This window comes from Mandrillus leucophaeus, unplaced genomic scaffold (assembly GCF_000951045.1).
Source record: "Mandrillus leucophaeus isolate KB7577 unplaced genomic scaffold, Mleu.le_1.0 Scaffold596, whole genome shotgun sequence".
Classification (NCBI taxonomy): Eukaryota; Metazoa; Chordata; class Mammalia; order Primates; family Cercopithecidae; genus Mandrillus; species Mandrillus leucophaeus.
The window spans coordinates 2,687,705-2,706,441 of record NW_012106430.1 but is presented as its reverse complement, the minus strand read 5'-3'; the positions used below and the strand labels follow the sequence as shown (position 1 = coordinate 2,706,441).

The following is an 18,737-nucleotide window of genomic DNA, read 5'->3' as shown; positions in this document are numbered from 1 at the left end:
ATTAACACCTAAGGCTTTGGCCTAGATGTGACACATGGCACTTCTGCACACATTTCATTGGCCAAAACAAGTTACGTGTTCCTAATTTCAGGGAAGAAAAGTCCTAACCTTGTGCCCAGGCAGAGAAATGGACATATTTTAGACAGCGTTAAAAGTGGTCACCTCTCCCACGATCAGTTTTGGAAAATACAGCCCAGGATTTGTGTTTGTCTAAGAATATAAACACACAAAGAGAAGTCCATTCAGCTTCTTCCATTATTTTGTGTTTTTAAAACACTGCAGTTGAGTAATGAGTCTACTACAACTACAGGCATAGTGGCCTCTCTTGCTTAAAACTCTATAATGGATTCTTTGGCACTCATTATATAACTCAGACACTTTAATATAGCCTACAAGCCCCACCTTTCCAGCTTCAACTCACTCCACTCACACCACACCTCAGAGGCCTCCGACTGGCCATTCAGTTCCTTGAAGGGAGACATGTGCTGCCTACTTCTGTCTTGAATGTTTTTCTTCCTTTTCTCCTTGTTTTTGCCTCATCACTCTGTAGCTTTAAGATCAAATATTTCTTCCAGGAAGCCCTCTCTGACTCCCAGAGTACATCAAATCCTCTCTGCTCTACACTCTCATAATACCCTCGACTTTGCTTCCAGAGAAGCCATTCCATTTTATAAGTGTATTTTTACACTACTCTTTGTTCAGTCAATTTCTCCAATTAGAGTACAAGCTCCAAGGGGTAAGAATCCAGTCTGTTTTGCTCACCACTGTATGCTATTCCTTGTGTTTAGCCCAGTTACTGGCATATATTAAGAGCTTGTTAAATGTTGAGTTTGGTTATGGTTTTATATTTTAGGTCTGTGACCTTTTGTTTGTTTGTTTGTTTGTTGTTTGTTTTTGAGATGGAGCTTTGCTCTGTCGCCCAGGCTGGAGTGTGGTGGCACAATCTCAGCTCACTGCGACCTCCGCTTCCCGGGTTCACACCATTCCCCTGCCTTAGCCTCTTGAGTAGCTGAGACTACAGGCACCCACCACCACGCCCGGCTAATTTTTTGTATTTTGGTAGAGATAGGGTTTCACTGTGTTAGCCAGGATGGTCTTGATCTCCTGACCTCATGATCCGCCCGCCTCGGCCTCCCAAAATGCTGGGTTTACAAGCGTGAGCCACCGTGCCCGGCCAGGTCTGTGACATTTGTGTAGTCTATAGAGAACATATCTGAGATATTTATACAGTCCATAGAGAATGATTTGGTAAGAAGATGTAAATCACACAAACTGCAAATACATGCTTGTTCTATGCCTCTATGTCTTAGGGAGTCTAAGAGAGTCCAAAGTCAGAATGTTTTTCCTGTTCTCTCTGAATTGAAATATACCCTCACATAGATTTTCACTTTCTTTAGGTGTTTTTCCCTTTCTCATTTTTTGAGTGATGATTTTATGTTTAAAGTGAGAGCCACAGAGTCAGGGGATATATCACATTTAACATAAATGGCAGTAAAACTGCCCAAGCAATGAGTGTATTATATAGGCATAGTTAATAAACAAGCTGTGTGATATTAAGCTATGTTTCTCTCTAGCTTTCTGGAGATAGTACTGAATTCCCAAAACAAAGTGTGATTTGTTTTTTGTGATAGTGTGCATCAGCAAAAGGGCATATATTAGATGCTTGGAAATGCTTTGCTATAGATGTATGTCTTTTCACTATTTGTCTTCATATATAAGTATTGGGGGCAACTTTAGTCGTTTCTGTTTCTCTTTTCAGAAGGAATAACAATTTTTTTTCACTTTCTTACCTATATGTTTCGTTGTGGATTGTCAGTACTGTTCTTCATTTATAATGCAAATGTTCTAATAACCTACAGTCATAACCTTATGGTAGAACTCATACAGACATTGTAATCTCTAAGCCTTTGAAAGTAGTGTTCTTCATTTTTATTCTAGAAGAGAGCTACTGCTTCTCATCAATAAGAGAGTGGGATTAAAAGGAACACGAGTAAGGATTATATTTGCAGAGCCTGTCTATTTATTCAACAGTATTGTTGAATAAAAATGTTTCTTAAGTATCATTTTCCCTCGACATATGTGGGGGATTGGTTCCAGAACCACCCTCCCCCCGCCACTGCATATTCCAAAATTCATGCATACTCAAGTCCCACAGTTGCTTCTAGGACATCAGCCATTCCGGTACTTGGGTTTTGTAGCCTGCAAATACTATATATTTTATCTGTGGTTGGTTCAAAAAAAATTCACATATAAGTGGACCCCCCTGAGTTCAAACTCATGTTGTTCAAGGGTTAGCTGTATCTATTTTGTAGCAGAAGCTAGGGCAACTTAGAATGACCTTTTCTATGAAACTTAATTTTGTTTCAAACAATAATATTCTGATAAGAGCTGAGTTTTACTCTTTTGTTAGCACTGTCAGTTTTCTCAACTATAGTATGGGAATGATAAAATAACCATCTCGGCTGGGCATGGTGGCTCACTCCTCTAACCCCAGCACTTTGGGAGGCTGAGGTGGGCGGATCACCTGAGGTCGGGAGTTTGAGACCAGCCTGACCAACATGAAGAAACCCCGTCGCTACTAGAAATATAAAATAAGCCAGGCATGGTGGCACATGCCTGTAATCCCAGCTTCTCAACAGGAGAATCACGAATCTGGGAGGTGGAGGTTGTGGTGAGCCAAGATCGCGCCATTGCACTCCAGCCTGGGCAACGAGAGCAAAACTCCCATCTGAAAAATAAACAAATGAAACAAAACAAAAAATAAAATAACCATCTCATGGAGTTCTTGTGAGGAGTAAATAAGATAGTACATTTAAAATACTTATCCCAGCACCTGGCATATAACAAACACTTTGTATATTTTAGATTTACTATGAGACTTCGTCCAAAGTTAACCTCTTAGGTATTTGTTTTCCTCTGTTCCTCCCCTCTTGTTTTTCTCTGAATTGTCATCAAAGATAAATTTCTAAAACAAAAATGTGATTGTATAACTACCTCTTTGATACCATCTTTTCAGCTTTAAAAACCTTTAGTGGTTTCCTGTTGTCTGTAGAGGAATGCCTCAAATACATGGATGGTATTCAGCAGCTTCCCACGTGGCCCTAGCCTTCCTTCCCAAACCATCTTCTGCCTTGACCACCCACTGGGTTGCAGCCCAAATAGGCCACATAGTTTTATTTTGCTCCCTTGGCTTGTTGTCTTCCTCTGTCTAGAATTCCTGCTGTAAGCCTCACCTCCTCGTCACCCCACAACCTGAAGAAACAGTTGTCTGTGGGAAACTCAAAGATTCCTCTTCTTTCTAGGCAGAATTTTTGGTTCCTGTTTATGCATCTCTTTTTAGCATTTATTATGATATCAAAGGTAATTCTATATGTCTTGCTCTCTTACTAGCTCATGAGTTCCTTCACAGCAGAGGCCATAGTTTATTCATCATTGTGATAACACTGATGAGTGTCACTAGAACTCAGTAGGCACTCAGCAAAAATTGTTGCAGTAATGTATTAATATTTGGTTTAATTTTATTTTGATTTCAGTGTGTTTTATTCTAGGTCCTTGGCCTTGTCCAAAACATGAGTGTTTTCCAGTGTCCAAAATGTAAACACAAAACTCATATTTTTGGTGCTGATGGTGCGAGGAAACTAGCACAGACCCTTGGTCTTGAAGTTCTAGGTAAGACTGTGGGATGTTCTTTTGCAGAAGAAGTGGCAGAAGGGAAAGTGGGGATGAGGCTTGAGGATTAAGAGTGTCTCAGAGGCCGGGCGCAGAGGCTCACGCCTGTAATCCCTGCACTTTGGGAGACCGAGGCGGGCGGATCACGAGGTCGGGAGATGGAGACCATCCTGGCTAACGCAGTGAAACCCCATCTCTACTAAAAATACAAAAAATTAGCTGGGCGTGGTGGCGGGCACCTGTAGTCCCAGCTAGTCGGGAGGCTGAGGCAGGAGAATGGTGTGAACCCAGGAGGCGGAGCTTGCAGTGAGCCGAGATCGTGCCACTGCACTCCAGCCTGGGCGACAGAGTGAGACTCTGTCTCAAAAAAAAAAAAAAGTGAGTGTCTCAGAAAATGATGATTTGCTTTTGGCTTTGTGTTTTAAATTAATATAGCATAGTTCTATATGTGTTACCCTTTCTTTGGCTTTTTTGAATAGGTTTGTTCTGGCAAGTATGATAATAATTTCTATTTTAAATAAAAATTGTTTATAATTTAAATTTGAGAAGAGAGTTTTGTGGTCTAAGTACTGTAGTTTGAAGCCATATTTTAAATGATGGTCACCAATGTGTTTGCTAAGTTGGTTGTACATCTCTCAGGATAAACAGGTATACATTAAAATATCTGTTCTGTATGTTGTAAAAACCTCTAGAAGTGTTCGTTCTTAGTACATATATAAAAATGCCTTCCTGATTAATTCTGTATTTGTTCATCTTTCTGCTTTAGAATGACAGTATTTACTGTTTTCTGTAATATTTAATGTGTTTGATATGTCTATAAAATATGGCACCTGAAATTTACATTGTACGCACCATTCATGGCACTGAACTGAAGAGTTCATTAGTGCTATGAGGAGAACTAAAATCATGTGTTAAATAAGCAAAACACAGGTTTTTGATAAAAGATGATGTTCCAAAAATCCACAGGCAACTTAACAGACTTTTTAGAAAACATGTTTTGATATTCTAATTGTGAATGAGTTTCTGTTCTTGCCAAAGGCAGATGTTAGATGCTGAATAAGGAAGGCATAGAGTGAATTATTAGACTTAGGTAGTTAAAAATTAAGATCCCTAGAGATCAAGGAATTTCAAAACATTCTCTGTTATAATTAAATTTCTGAAAGTCGATGTTAAATATATTATTGTTATGCATTTGCACTATAGCAGCCACTACAATACCAGGTGAATACTGATGATATATTTTGATACATTGCTATAATTATAGCCACTAATTATATTCTGCAACTGTTTTTCATTTAACCCAGAAAGTTCAGTTTTCCAAATCTGCATAACAGATTGACATTCACTTATATAATAAAGTAAATGTGTAATTATAATGGCATTATTGAATTATACTGACAACATTATAATTTCCTAACTTACAAATGAGCTGAACAGTTTCCTAAGTCAGTTATTTAGAATTTGAAACATTTCATTGAGAAACAATGGTATGTATGAAAGTTACATTTTAACCAACAGCTCACAAATGTACAATTACCCTAAAAATGTATCAGAAACACTGATTACTAATCACAAAAATTGGATGGTGCCCTAGACTGCTATGTCGGACAGTGTTAGGGAAAAATCATTTAGAGTTCCTCGTTAGGGCACATCCCCTCCTTTTAATGTATTCATGGGTCCCATGGTGTCTCCCATGAAATGGAGCAGGGCTTCAATTATGAAGAGGCTGGAGTTGGGAATGAGGAACTGAAATCAGGGAGAAAGCTTTCACAGCTATGGCCTCTTGGCCAGTTGAACCTCCTGGGAACCCTTATTTGTCCTTTACTGACTCCCTGGCAGACTCTTAATTCAGTGGGTTGTGTTTTAAATGATTATTTGGCACGATAGCTCTTCAGAACCTTATCTATATTTACCTACAGGGATAGTTTATGCATAGTAGTTAAGGTCTCAGACCATCTCACAGAAAACCCTTTAACCTATTATGTGTCTGAAATGTTCCCTCATTTCTTTCAGACTTGGCACCTCAAAGATACTTCTCAGGCTCAGACTGCTCCTCACTCACTTTCACTTTTTAAAAATCCCTGTCTAGATACAACCATTAGCCCGTTACCATTCTTACTACGCCACCTGTTTTTAACAAGACTTTTCCCCTTCTTGGTCTAATCTTCTGTGCCTGTAGGTAGGATTGTGAGTATCTGGAGAGCAGAAATGATGTCAATAGATGGCTATATAAAGGAGAAGGTTTTACTCTTTTACCTTCCATTTATGCAGTAGAAAAGAAATCATTCATGATTCTTTACTAGAATGACAGTTCATAAATTGAGAGGAAAAAATTTCATTTCTAAGCATTTTCTATAACATTTTTTTCTGCCTTCTCCTGTGACAGTTTCCTACAGTCCGAAGTTGATCTAGAGAATAGGAATCAAATTCAATGAAAAGCTAATCCTTAAATGTCTACTGAAATATCATGTATTTGTCATTTGGCCATTGGATATTGAGGAAAGACTTATAGTTTAAGATCACAACATTTGACAAGAGGAGCATGAAATAACATTTCCTTTTCCATGTACTTCATAGTATATATTGTAATATTTTTATAACTTACTTCTTTTGCATTATTTAAATTGCCTGACATGGTGCTAAATGACTTATTTGAATAAAACACCACATACACGTATGTTTTAATAACCTTTGCGTGGATTTGGAGTGGTTCTGAGAATGCTAAGTACCAAGGCAAGTCAACTTTTCCACTTAAGACCCCACTCACTGCACTTTAAATCTCAGTCTTGATAGACTTCGTTTGTGATGGTGTGCTGGAAAGAGTATATTGGATGAGGGGTCAGAATTCAGTTCAGCTCTTAAATTCCACTGCCTGATAGTAATATGTCCTCAAGAAAACACACCTCTCCCACCTCAGTCTGTATTTTGAAGGTTCTTGTCATATACTTGCTGAGATCTCACCAAGCTCACAGGTTATGTATGGTGCTACATAGGCTAGTAGATAATAAGAGAAAAATAATTCTGTCTGATAAAGAGACAGATAGTTGAGATAACAGGTCTGGCCTACTTTTGACCAGTTCTTTGAGCTCACTCCATTTGCCAGCATCAGGAAGGTTATTTTGTTGTATTTTTTTTGAACTACTTTGTCTCCTCATATTTTGCTCTTCAGTTTCCTCTTATTATGTGACATGATGTGTCTATAACAGATATTGATGGGAAAAATCATTTGTAAATGTCTTCCAAGCCATTGCTTGTTTGGAGACTTCTAGCAAAGAATAAATCAGAGGCCTCATCTCTTGATGGGGTGCCACAGAGCTTTTCTATATAAACAAATACAATCACTGTACTACTCTAAAGTAGAGTATTTTGTTTGTAATTCCCATTTGAAATTTCTTTTTCAGAGATTTAGCAATTAGAAGATAGTCAATTTGAATCAATTTAGTTCAGATTTTGTTTCTTTCCATAGTTCAAATAGTGAGATTCAAAATGCCTATATAAACTTTTCTGGTTCTAATGGATGTCTGCTGGGCTCTTTTAGGAGACATTCCCTTACACCTTAATATAAGGGAAGCTTCAGATACAGGCCAGCCAATTGTGTTTTCACAGCCTGAAAGTGATGAGGTAAGTTCCATTTTTGGATATATTTTTATTTCTTTTTATATACTTTTTGAAATATAGAAAGAAAGTTGGGAAGATTAAGCCTATATATTCGTAGTGCATATATATTTAAACAAGGATTATTTAACTTGTCCAAAGCATCTTTAAGATACTATTATGTACAGTAAGCTTCCAGTGCTGGCTCTAAATTACCAGCTGAACAAGTTTACCTACAGAGAATCATCACCCAACCAGTTTTCTCATGAAAAGCATGAACATTACAGTTTGTAAAATTCTTATATTGCTGGCTAGCAATATCTAACTGCCCAAGTTTATTATATTTCAGTATTAGAAGTTCAGCTGATTGGAGAAGGAAGCCTAATGCAAGAAAGTATTGAATTGGATATAAGGTAATGGTGTAAACAATTAGAGGTGGAATTTTTTTTCTTTCCTTTTTTTCCAGACAGGATTTTGCTCTGTCACCCAGGCTGGAGTACAGTTGTGCAATCCCAGCTCACTGCAGCCTTGACTTCCCATGCTCAAGCAATCTTCCCATCTCAGCCGCCCCCTCCCGAGTAGCTAGGACCACAGGTGCACAGCACCATGCCCTGCTAATTTTTTAAAATTTTTTGGTTTTTTTGTGGAGACAGGGTCTCACTATGTTGCCCAGGTTGGTCTGGAACTCCTGGACTCAAGTTATTCTCCCATCTTGGCCTCCCGAAGTCCTGAGATTATAGGCATGAGCCACCATGCCCAGCCTAGAGATGAAATTTTCATTGCATTTATTTTGATAAATATAACTGGGAAGGTGAGGTGAAAAGACTAGTAGTGTTTCATTAGCCAACATCATTGGAGATATAGTTGATAGATTTTCAAAATTACTGCTACATAAAATCTTTAAGCATATAATATTTTAATCTTTTTAAAAATAGAAATAAAATGAATCATACATATTTTTTCTTTCCTAAATAACACTTGCTATTTAACTTGGAAACTGATTCATCACCTGGTACATCGGTTTGGATGTTGTTCCTTTGTTGAACAGCCCCAATCAATCTTCTAATAGTTTTTCTTTTGTTTTTCTTTTCCTTAACTAATGGGTATAGCTTTATAGTACTGGTATTTTTTCTAAACATAACTACTGCTCTTTATATTCTAGTTTGCTTCCTTTAATCTTCTGTGAATTGGAAAATAAAAGAACCAAGTTTGGTTAGAGCTGTAAAGTAAGAGTAAATGAACAGGAATCTTGGATAAGTAGAGTATATTCATTTTGAGTGATCTGTTTCCTGCGTTTAGAGGTCCTTTCCTTTTCTTAAGGGTCAGCAGCTATGGTATAGTGATTGTTTTGCTGGCGATATGATCTCTGAGTAAATACAGTATAACAGTTACCATTGTTTTTCTCTTCTCTCCCTTTTAGGTATTAACTGTTAAATTTCCTTTTCAGTCTTTCTTAGCAATTTTTTAGATAAGCAAAAAACCATAATCCTTTATCATCTTTGTAATTAAAGTCTGCCAATCCCAACTACCATAGCTGTACTTTATGCAGTATTTGAAAAAGTTCTATGAAAATTGAGGGTTTTTTGTTTTAATTACACACTTTTAAATGCCTCCTGAGAACAGACTATTTAAAGACATTTCACAGTGATTCCTAGTGAATAAGAATAATTACTTGCCAGTGTATTTCAATTAAGAGTTTAGATTTTTATTATTTTTTTCACCTGTTCATTATTTTTTCTTTGAAATCCTCCAGTAGTAAGAAACATTTCATTGAAGTTAGAGGAATGTAATATAACAGAGAACATATAGCAACCATCCAAAGAGAATACAATTTAATACTCTAAATAGCTTTGTTAGATTCTCAAAGGAGATCTCTGCATGGAAGGAAAAGCACTAAATCTGAGTCATCATGGGTACCAAGTTTGCCACTTTCTATGTGTGACCTAAAGCAAGTTTTCTAACCTCTTTGAAGGTCCTCATAATGAGGAAGATGGGAAAGAATAAACGAAATAATAATGTGTACCTTGAAAAATGCCAAGTAGAATACAACTGAATCTTCTGAAACTGCCTGTATAAGATGTCATGACACTAAATGTCTCTCCTCTTCCCTTTGTTGAAGAGCTGAGTCCACTTAGTGTCCTTGACATGGTATCAAGTAAATATCACTCTTTGAGGTTATTTAAAAATCAAGGTAGGCCCGGCGCAGTGGCTCATCCCTGTAATCCCAGCACTTTGGGAGGCTGAGGTGGGCGGATCACGAGGTCAGGAGTTTGAGACCAGACTGGCCAACATGGTGAAACACTGTCTCTACTAAAAATACAAAAATTAACTGGACGTGGTGGCATGCACCTCTAATCCCAGCTACTTGGAAGGCTAAGGCAGGAAAATCACTTGAACCTGGGAGGCAGAGGTTGCAGTGAGCCGGGGTCATGCCATTGCACTCCAGCCTAGGCAAAAAGAGCAAAACTCCGTCAAAAAAAAAAATCAGGGTAGCAGAATTTGAATCATGAGAGAATTCCCAGCTTCAACATCAAAGACATTAACTCCTAGACACTAAGAAGCTGTGACTGAGGCCTAGGATCAGAATCCTCTGGTTAGTCTTATGATGAATCTTGCCTCCTAAAAGCCTCCTTCCCTTTCCCCCGTGAACTCAAATGGAAATGTGCTCTTAGAAACTAGTCACAACGCTCTCACCAGATTCTGTTGTATTCATAGAACCTTAACAACTATTCTGCCTGCATGTCTTCATTTAAAGAATGAAGGAAGTGTTTGTTTGCCAACATGGTAAAACTTCTGCAGAAGTTAATGGGGCAAAACCTATAATCTTGTTAGTTATTCACTTTAGACTGATACTTTTTTTTTTTTTTTTGGAGACAGGATCTTGTTCTATCACCCAGGTTGGAGTGCAGTGGTGCAATCTTGGCTCACTGTAGCCTCTCCTTTTAGGCTCAAGCAATCCTCCCACCTCATCCTCCCAAGTAGCTGGGAACTACAGGTGCACACCACCATGTCCAGCTAATTCTTTGCGTTTTTGGTAGAGATGGGGTTTCACCATGTTGCCCAGGCTGGTGTCAAACTCCTGAGCTCAGGAGATTCACCTGCCTTGGCCTCCCAAAGTGCTGGGATTACAGACATGAGCCACCACACCCAGCCTAGACTGATACTTTTTATTGTTTACTTTTAGGGGTTGACCCATAGGCACAATTATAAATCGGTAAATGTTTAATCGTTAGCTTTTCATCTTCCTTCTTACTCCACCTTCTCCATTTTCTATTACTCCCTCCTCACAACACCAGGTGTTAGGGCTCTTATTCTCTGCCCACAAAATCCTTTAGAATTACACATTGAGGATTTAACTCTCCCAGTAACATTTAACTTTCAGAAGAGGCAAACACTAAAAATGTAGTGATTAATTTAAAGATATGAATTGTGGTGAATTTAAGACATCATTGGAAATGTTGGAAGAGCTCATAGTACCAATTAAAAAGTAGTAATAGTCTGCTGCTTGCTCAATGGGCAAAACCTTCTGCACCGGTACACCATTTAGGAACGGCAAGTAAGACTCCAAATGTAAGTAGTGTAAAGTAGCCAGAGAAAACAGTAGAGGAGGGGTGAGAAGGTGATATTTAGAATTCAGAACCCCTAAATTCAATAGCATCCCCGCATGCTGGTATGATTAATATTGTTGATGCAATTAAAACTGCCTTCTGCTCTTTATTAAGACCAGAATACAAGGAATGGACCTGTGATTAACTGACAGCATTGTGGTTTTATCCTTTTTATCAAGTAAGAATATTAGCTACAGAAAGATGTGCTATAACATATTCCTGGTAAAGACTTTCAAATATTAGTGGGAACTTTATTTTCTTATAATTTCTAAATTATTACCTCACAATCTTAATATGAAATGACTGTGTATGATAAGTTAGGACTTCAAATATTTAAAAACAAAGACAAAGGAAAAAACCTTTGTGCACTTTGGTTACCATTCATTCCCTGTTGCTAGTTAATGGCATAGCAGACAATAGGGTCCAACTGTATTATCTGTGCCTCTAGATGACCTAACAAAAAGATCTTGAATAGGAGAAAAGGGTTAGTCTGTGTAGAGTTGATGAAAGAAGAGAGTATTAATAGTTTGAGTTACCTCAGTTGTATCCTTTGTATATGATATGTGTGTGTGTGATTTTTTTTGCTAGTTATGGATTAAACAAAAGAAAGGGGTTTAATTATTCCTCAGGTGGGAACAGTGCCCAAAGGACATGTTCATATGAGCTCTTCAATGAGATTGTAAATTTCTTGAGAGTATAATGATAATAATAGCAGCTACAAATGTTTATTATATGCTTCCTCTGTGCCAACAATTCACATGCCGTATTCTCACTTAATACTCCCAAAATGCTTTGAGCTAGATATAATTATTATAAGCAGTTTACAGATATGGAAACTGAGCCTAGAAGGGTTAAGTAACTTGCCCAAAACCTTACAGCTTATAAGTAATAAAGCCAAGATTCTAAACCATGGCTGTCTGACTTCAAGGCCCCAACTCTTCACCAGTGAACTGTTCTGCCTCTCTTTTATATCATTACATACCACAGATTTCCCAACATGATGCCTTGTATGCAATACGAACCAAAATGTATTACTTGAAATAATACTGCACTGGCTGAAAAATCTAGCCTCAACAGTTTTTGAGAAATTCAAACTGTTAAACTAAGCACTTTTAGTGGTTTCTCAGCAACTGACAATCTATTACTTAGGATGTGATATATTAGAAATCTAAGTTTGGAGATAGTCCATTAAAAAGGAAAGATTAAATGTAGCCAATTTGATTATTCTGGAATCATTCAGTATTTTTGTGTTCTGATAGGTTTATGTCTTTAATTTAATGTAGATAAACACTAAAAGATTACAGAATGATGGCCTTGTATCATCTTGCTTTAGTTAACTTTAAATTTTCATCACAAAATATTAGGCATAAGTACCTAGAAAAGCTACTAGGAGATAAAAGGTATTTATAAAGATGTATGAGTGAAAATCAGCACATTTGATTTGAGAGAAACCTTTCTTTATAAGTAGATGTTATTTACATTTATAATCAAGAACTTGTTTCTATTAACTACAGCAGATAAGAAACCATTTTTAGACTATGTTTTATGATTATAATTACTTACATTTGAGTTTACTGTTTAACATGTGGTATAGTGGAAAAAGCTGGACTTTAGAGTCAGTTGGACCCAGGTTTGAAGGTTTTCCAGCCTGACTTCATGACCTTGAGCAAACAACAACTGGTTTCATCATCCAAGTTGAGCTGATGGTGCTTGTTTTACATGTCTAAGTGAGATTATTTACATGAAGTATTTGGTATAGTAGGTACTCAACAAAAACATTTAAAGCCTTATTCATGTTTTTAGATTTTTTTTTTAAAGGACTCTCTTAAATGACTTTTAATACTTTTCTGGTAAAATAAATCATGATTTAGCTATTAGGGCTCAAGTGTAGTCTTTAAAAATGAAGACATGTGAAAGACTCTTAAAGCACTTCATCGAGTCAGGGCCAATAGACCACAAACATCTCTTTTTACTGTGCAGAGTCTGAGAACTGGTCAGCTTAGGTTCAAAGCCCAGCTCATCTCCTACTAGCTATTATGTTTTCGACAAAATTGTTTACCTTTCTGGATGTTTCCTTATCTGTACAGTCGGGATAATGATAGAATTTACCCCCAGAGTAACTGTGAAGATAAATAACACTTGGCAAATATTAAGTACTAGTAAGTCTTAGCTACTATCTTTAGTAGTTGTATATAAATATATAACTGTGAGTATATTATTTTATTAGTTTGTTTTCACACTGCTGATAAAGACTGGGCAGTTTACAAAAGAAAGAGGTTTATTGGACTTACAGTTCCATGTGACAAGGGAGTTCTCGCAATCATGGAGGAAGGTAAATGGCAAGGAGGAACAAGTCGTGTCTTACATGGATAGCAGCAGGCAAAAAGAGAGCTCGTGCAGGTAGACTCCCATTTTTAAGCTATCAGATCTCATGAGATTCACTATTATGAGAACAGCATGGGAAAGACCCACCCCATGATTCAATCACCTCCCACCGGGTTCTTCCCATGACATATGGGAAACAATTCAAGATGAGATTTGGGTGGGGACACAGCCAAACCATATCATTCCACCCCAGCCCCTCCCAAATCACATGTCCTCACATTTCAAACCCAATCATGCCTTCCCAACAGTCCCTGAAAGTCTTAACTCATTTCAGCATTAACTCAAATGTCCACAGTTCAAAGTCTTATCTGAGGCAAGGCAAGTCCCTTCCGCCTATGAGCCTGTAAAATCAAAAGCAAGTTAGTTACTTCCTAGATACAGTGGGGTACAGGCATTGGATAAATACAGCTGTTCTAAATGGGAGAAATTGGCCAAAACAAAGGGGCTACAGGCCCCATGCAAGTCTGAAATCTGGTGGGGCAGTCAAATCTTAAAGCTCCAAAATTATCTCCTTTGACCCCATGTCTTACATCTAGGTCACGCTGATGCAAGAGGTAGGTTCCCATAGTCTTGGGCAGCTTTGCCCCTGTAGCTTTGCGGGGTATAGCCTCCTTCCTGGCTGCCTTCATGGGCTGGCGTTGAGTTTCTGCAGCTTTTTCAGGGACAGGGTGCAAGTTGTCAGTGGATCTACCATTGTGGGGTCTGGAGGATGGTGACTGTCTTCTCACAGCTCCACTAGGTGGTGCCCCAATAGGGACTCTGTGTGGGGGCTCTGACCCCACATTTCTCTTCTGCACTACCCTAGCAGAGGTTCTTCATAAGGACCTCACCCCTACAGCAAACTTCTTCCTGGGCATCGAGGTATTTCCATACATCTGAAATCTAGGTGGAGGTTCCCAAACCTCAATTCTTGATTTCTGTGCACCCACAGGCCCGACACCATGTGGAAGCTGCCAAGGCTTGAGGCTTCCACCCTCTGAAGCCACCGCCTGAGCTCTTTGTTGGCCCCTTTCCGCCATGGCTGGAGCATTTGAGAAGCAGGACCCCAAGTCCCTAGTCTGCACACAACACAGGGACCCTGGACCCCAGCCCACAAAAATTAAATTTTCCTCCTAGGCCTCCAGATCTGTGATGGGAGAGGCTGCCATGAAGACCTGTGACATGCCCTGGAGACATTTTCCCCATTGTCTTGGGGATTAACATTTGGCTCCTCGTTACTTATGCAAATTTCTGCAGCAGGCTTGAATTTCTCCTCAGGAAATGGGATTTTCTATCCCTATCACAGTGTCAGGCTACAAATTTTCTGAATCTTTATGCTCTGCTTCCCTTATAAAACTGAATGCCTTTAACAGCACCCAAGTCACCTCCTGAATGCTTTGCTGCTCAGAAATTTCTTCTGCCAGATACCCTAAATCATCTCTCAAATTCAAAGTTCCACAAATCTCTAGGGCAGGGACAAAATGCCACCAGTCTCTTTGATAAAACATAACAAGAGTCACCTTTGCTGCAGTTCCCAACAACTTCCTCATCTCCATCTGAGACCATCTCAGCCTGGACCTTATTGTTCATATCACTAACAGCATTTTTGTCAAAGCCACTCAAGTCTCTAGGAAGTTCCAAACTTTCCCATATTTTCCTGTCTTCTTCTGAGCCCTCCAAACTGTTCCAGCCGCTGCCTGTTACCCAGTTCCAAAGTCACTTCCACATTTTCAGGTATCTTTTCAGCAATGCCACACTCTACTGGTACCAATTTACTGTGAATAGTTTGTTTTCACACTGCTGATTAAAGACATACCAGAGACTGAGCAGTTTACAAAAGAAAGAGGTTTATTGGACTTACAATTCCATGTGGCTAGGGAGGCCTCATAATCATGGAGGAAGGTGAAAGGCAAGGAGGAACAAGTCACGTCTTACATGGATGATGGCAGGCAAAAAGCTTGTGGAGAGAGACTCCTGTTTTTAAAGCTATCAGATCTCGTGAGACTTGTTATCACAAGGCCAGCATGGGAAAGACCTACCCCCATGATTCAATCACCTCCCACCAGGTTCCTTCCACAACACATGGGAATTGTGGGAGTTACAATTCAAGATGAGATTTGGGTGGGGACATAGCCAAACCATGTCAGTTATCAATGTAGAAATTAAGGGGTTTAGAAAATTTTACTATTGTGTTCTACAGTTACCTTTTATGAATAAGGTATAAGATATAAATAATTTTGCATTACATTTATTTAATAGAACTCTTAAAATGCAAGTATCATTACCATGCAGGCATTAGGTTAGCTTGTGGCCCACTCCGTGGCTTAAGAGCTGCTCTTAGTGTCCCATGACACTGGGATCCCAGACATAAAGAGTGTAACAATGGAACCAGGATTTTTGGCATGATATCCAAAATTTACCAGGTGAAAGAGCCTATAGGTGCTTGGTGCTGAGGTTGCACACCATTCTCGGGGAGATGAAGAAAACGCTTTCCTAAGATAAACTGCAGCATGGTAATAAATAGTCCTCCTTAAAATGACTAACAGCTCTTATGCTAAAGAAGTTTTGGCAGTCTCTAACTCAAGATATCAATTTTTCAGAGCAAAAAGGTGTAATTTCTCTACAACTGGACTGGGTTGCTAGTTTGCTGATACCAGAATTAGAATTTTAAAAACAGTAATTTCTGGTACTGCATATTATTTCAGAGAGTCACCTTCCAAATAATTACCCTCCAAATAATCTAAAAGTCTTTCTTCCTTATGCCATCTGCAATGTATACAGCATTATCTTCTCAGTACTGAATTTCCTCATCTCAGCCTTTTTACTATCAAATACAGTGGGCCTCTATGACAAACAGTTGATGAGTCATCTCAACTGTTGAAGAGTTGATGAGTCACACTCTATCAGTGTCTGCTGAAGAGAAATACAGAACAAATAAGTTTGTTCTTTTCCAGGCCAAAGCTTACTTGAGGATTGCTGTGGAAGTGGTAAGAAGATTGCCATCACCTTCAGAATGATTCCCCAAGTGTCCTGGAAATTTGCCTGGTACTGACATTAAGAGGACCTTTGGAAATCAGCAATGTGGTGATGGAACCTACAGAAATAATAGAAATCATAACGATTTTATTTCTAAGGAAATAATGACTTCAGATCTGATTTGCTAAGCTAAGATTCACAAAACTTTGATGTATCAATGTTAACTACTATATTTAGGAATTTTTTGAAAGCTGGTGTATACCACCTGCAAAGAACTGCATTTTATTTTATTGAATTGCCCCTTTGGGAATCATGAGTTTATGATGTTACAAGTCCATTTTGGGAGAGAACTGTACACTTTTTACAGGACCACAGAGTTAGTAGTTTAAATGATATACTAAATTTGTGTATGAGCATAAGTATTACACCTCCCCACCAGGCAATTTGGACTGTCTTTGAATCCTGTCTTTAGTACTATCTTGGATATGTTCTTAATATGAACCTCTGCTTCTTCATCTGGATCACACCGTACCCCACACTTAATGAATCTCAGTCTCTAGGAGTGGAGCCTGAACATATGTGTTTTTAATAAGACCATTATGATGTTGATGATGATTCTGATAATGATAGCAGTAATAGTAATAGCTAACATTTAACAAGTTAATTATAATTATTCTTCCATTTGTGTGAGTGGGTACTATTATCTCCATTTTACAGATAAGTAATTTGAGATATAATTTGAAGACACTCAACCTTGAGTGTCTTGCTGAGGGTTACTGTATCTAGCAAGTGATGGAGCTTGGATTTGAACTTGAGTAATTCAATATTAGGTTCATCCTTTTGTACACCAATGTGCTTTTGTTAAATAAAAATAGGGGGGTGGGCAGCTGGACACAGTGGCTCACACCTATAATCCCAGCACTTTGGGAGGTTTAGGCGGGTGGATCATGAAGTCAGGAGTTTGAGACCAGCCTGACTGACATGGTGAAACCCCATCTCTACTAAAAATAAAGATTAGCTGGGTGTGGTGGCATACACCTGTAATCCCAGCTACTCTGGAGGCTGAGTCAGGAGAATCACTTCAACCTGGGAGGCAGAGGTTGCAGTGAGCAGAGATTGTGCCACTGCAATCCAGCCTGGTCGATGAAGTGAGACTCCACCTCAAAAAAAAAAATAAATAAATAAATGAATAAAATTTTTAAAAAGTGGGGGGAGATGCAATATTTAGCATTTCCTCAAACTTTTTTTGGCCATGAAATCCACTCCCTGCCTTTTTAAGAGCATTTCGTGGAGTTCACATTTCAAATAATACATTTTAAAAAACATTTATCTTGTCTAATTGAAGCTCAAAGAGATAGAGTCAATGACTTTTCAAAGTCGGGTAGCAGACAGTTTTAAAGCTGAAAGTACTGATAAGAGTGAGCCATTAGATAATTGGCATTTATAAAGAAGTGGTCTGTCACTTTTGGCAAATGCCTTGACATCGTTGCTCTATAGTTATCAACCAGAAAATTAAGCGTAGAGTTTCACACTATTATAAGCATGTTTTCACACAAAAACATATAGATTGATGTTTATTGCAACTTTATGTGTAATAACCAAAAACAACCCAGATTTTCTTCATTGGATGAATGGTTAAACAAGCTGTGGTACATTCATACCATGAATACTACTCAGCAATAAAAAAGAACAAACTATGGGTACATGCAGCAACTTATAATTCCAGAGAATTATACTGAATGAAAAAAGTCAATTTAAAAAGGTTTCATACCAAAAGATTCAATTTATATAACATTCTTGAAGTGACATAATATTATAGAAATGGAGAACAGATTAGTGGTGGCTATGTTAAGGAGGGGGTGAGGATGGGAGAGGATTGGGTGTGGCTGTGAGAAACATGAGGGATCCTTGTAATGATGGAAATGTTCTGTATCACAACTATCAATGTCAATATCTCAGTTGTGATATTGTGCTATAGTCTTGCAAGATGTTACCACTGGGGGAAACTGGGTGAAGGGCACATGGAATCTCTGTATTACTTCTTTCAACTGCATGTAAATCTACAATTATCTCAAAATAAAAATAAAAGTTAAAAAACACAGACTGCTATATCTGAACTGAAATTTACTGGACCAAATTATACTAATTAATATCATGAATAAAATTATCTGTGGACACACTGTCATCATATCACTCTGAGAGGGAAGTAATGACTTAAAATTTCAGATATTTATTTGTGTGTTTATTGTTTATTGAAGAAGAGGAAAATACAGATGATCATTGAGCACTTCTGAATACAAAAATACTTAAACCAAACTTAACTTTATCCAGAAAAAGAATGACTTAAAGTTATATGTCATCATTTAATATGTATCATGGGGAAATGAGAAAGATAGTCTTTACCCATGCATACATGACCGAGAGAAGATCCACGTATGAAATTCCCTGCCCTCTTCTCCTCCTCTTCTCATTTGACTGTTGTCTGCAGATGCTTCAAGGAAGTCTACTGAAACAAATGGTGGTTGG

At 38.2% G+C, this 18,737-nt stretch overlaps 1 protein-coding gene across 2 annotated transcripts in view; it reads left to right on the top strand.

The window, feature by feature from the left end:
• Nucleotides 1-18,309, top strand: part of NUBPL (nucleotide binding protein-like) — a 243,649-nt gene extending 225,340 nt beyond the window's left edge. Inside the window, exons 6-8 of one of the 2 annotated variants that reach the window (XM_011999523.1) lie at nucleotides 3,549-3,669; nucleotides 7,208-7,290; nucleotides 16,190-18,309. In XM_011999523.1, coding sequence (XP_011854913.1) covers nucleotides 3,549-3,669; nucleotides 7,208-7,290; nucleotides 16,190-16,252 — 267 coding nt within the window. In that variant the 3' untranslated portion in view covers nucleotides 16,253-18,309. The remainder of the gene's footprint in view (nucleotides 1-3,548; nucleotides 3,670-7,207; nucleotides 7,291-16,189) is intronic. The other variant, XM_011999524.1, reaches the window with a different exon arrangement.
• Nucleotides 18,310-18,737: the final 428 nt, after the last annotated feature.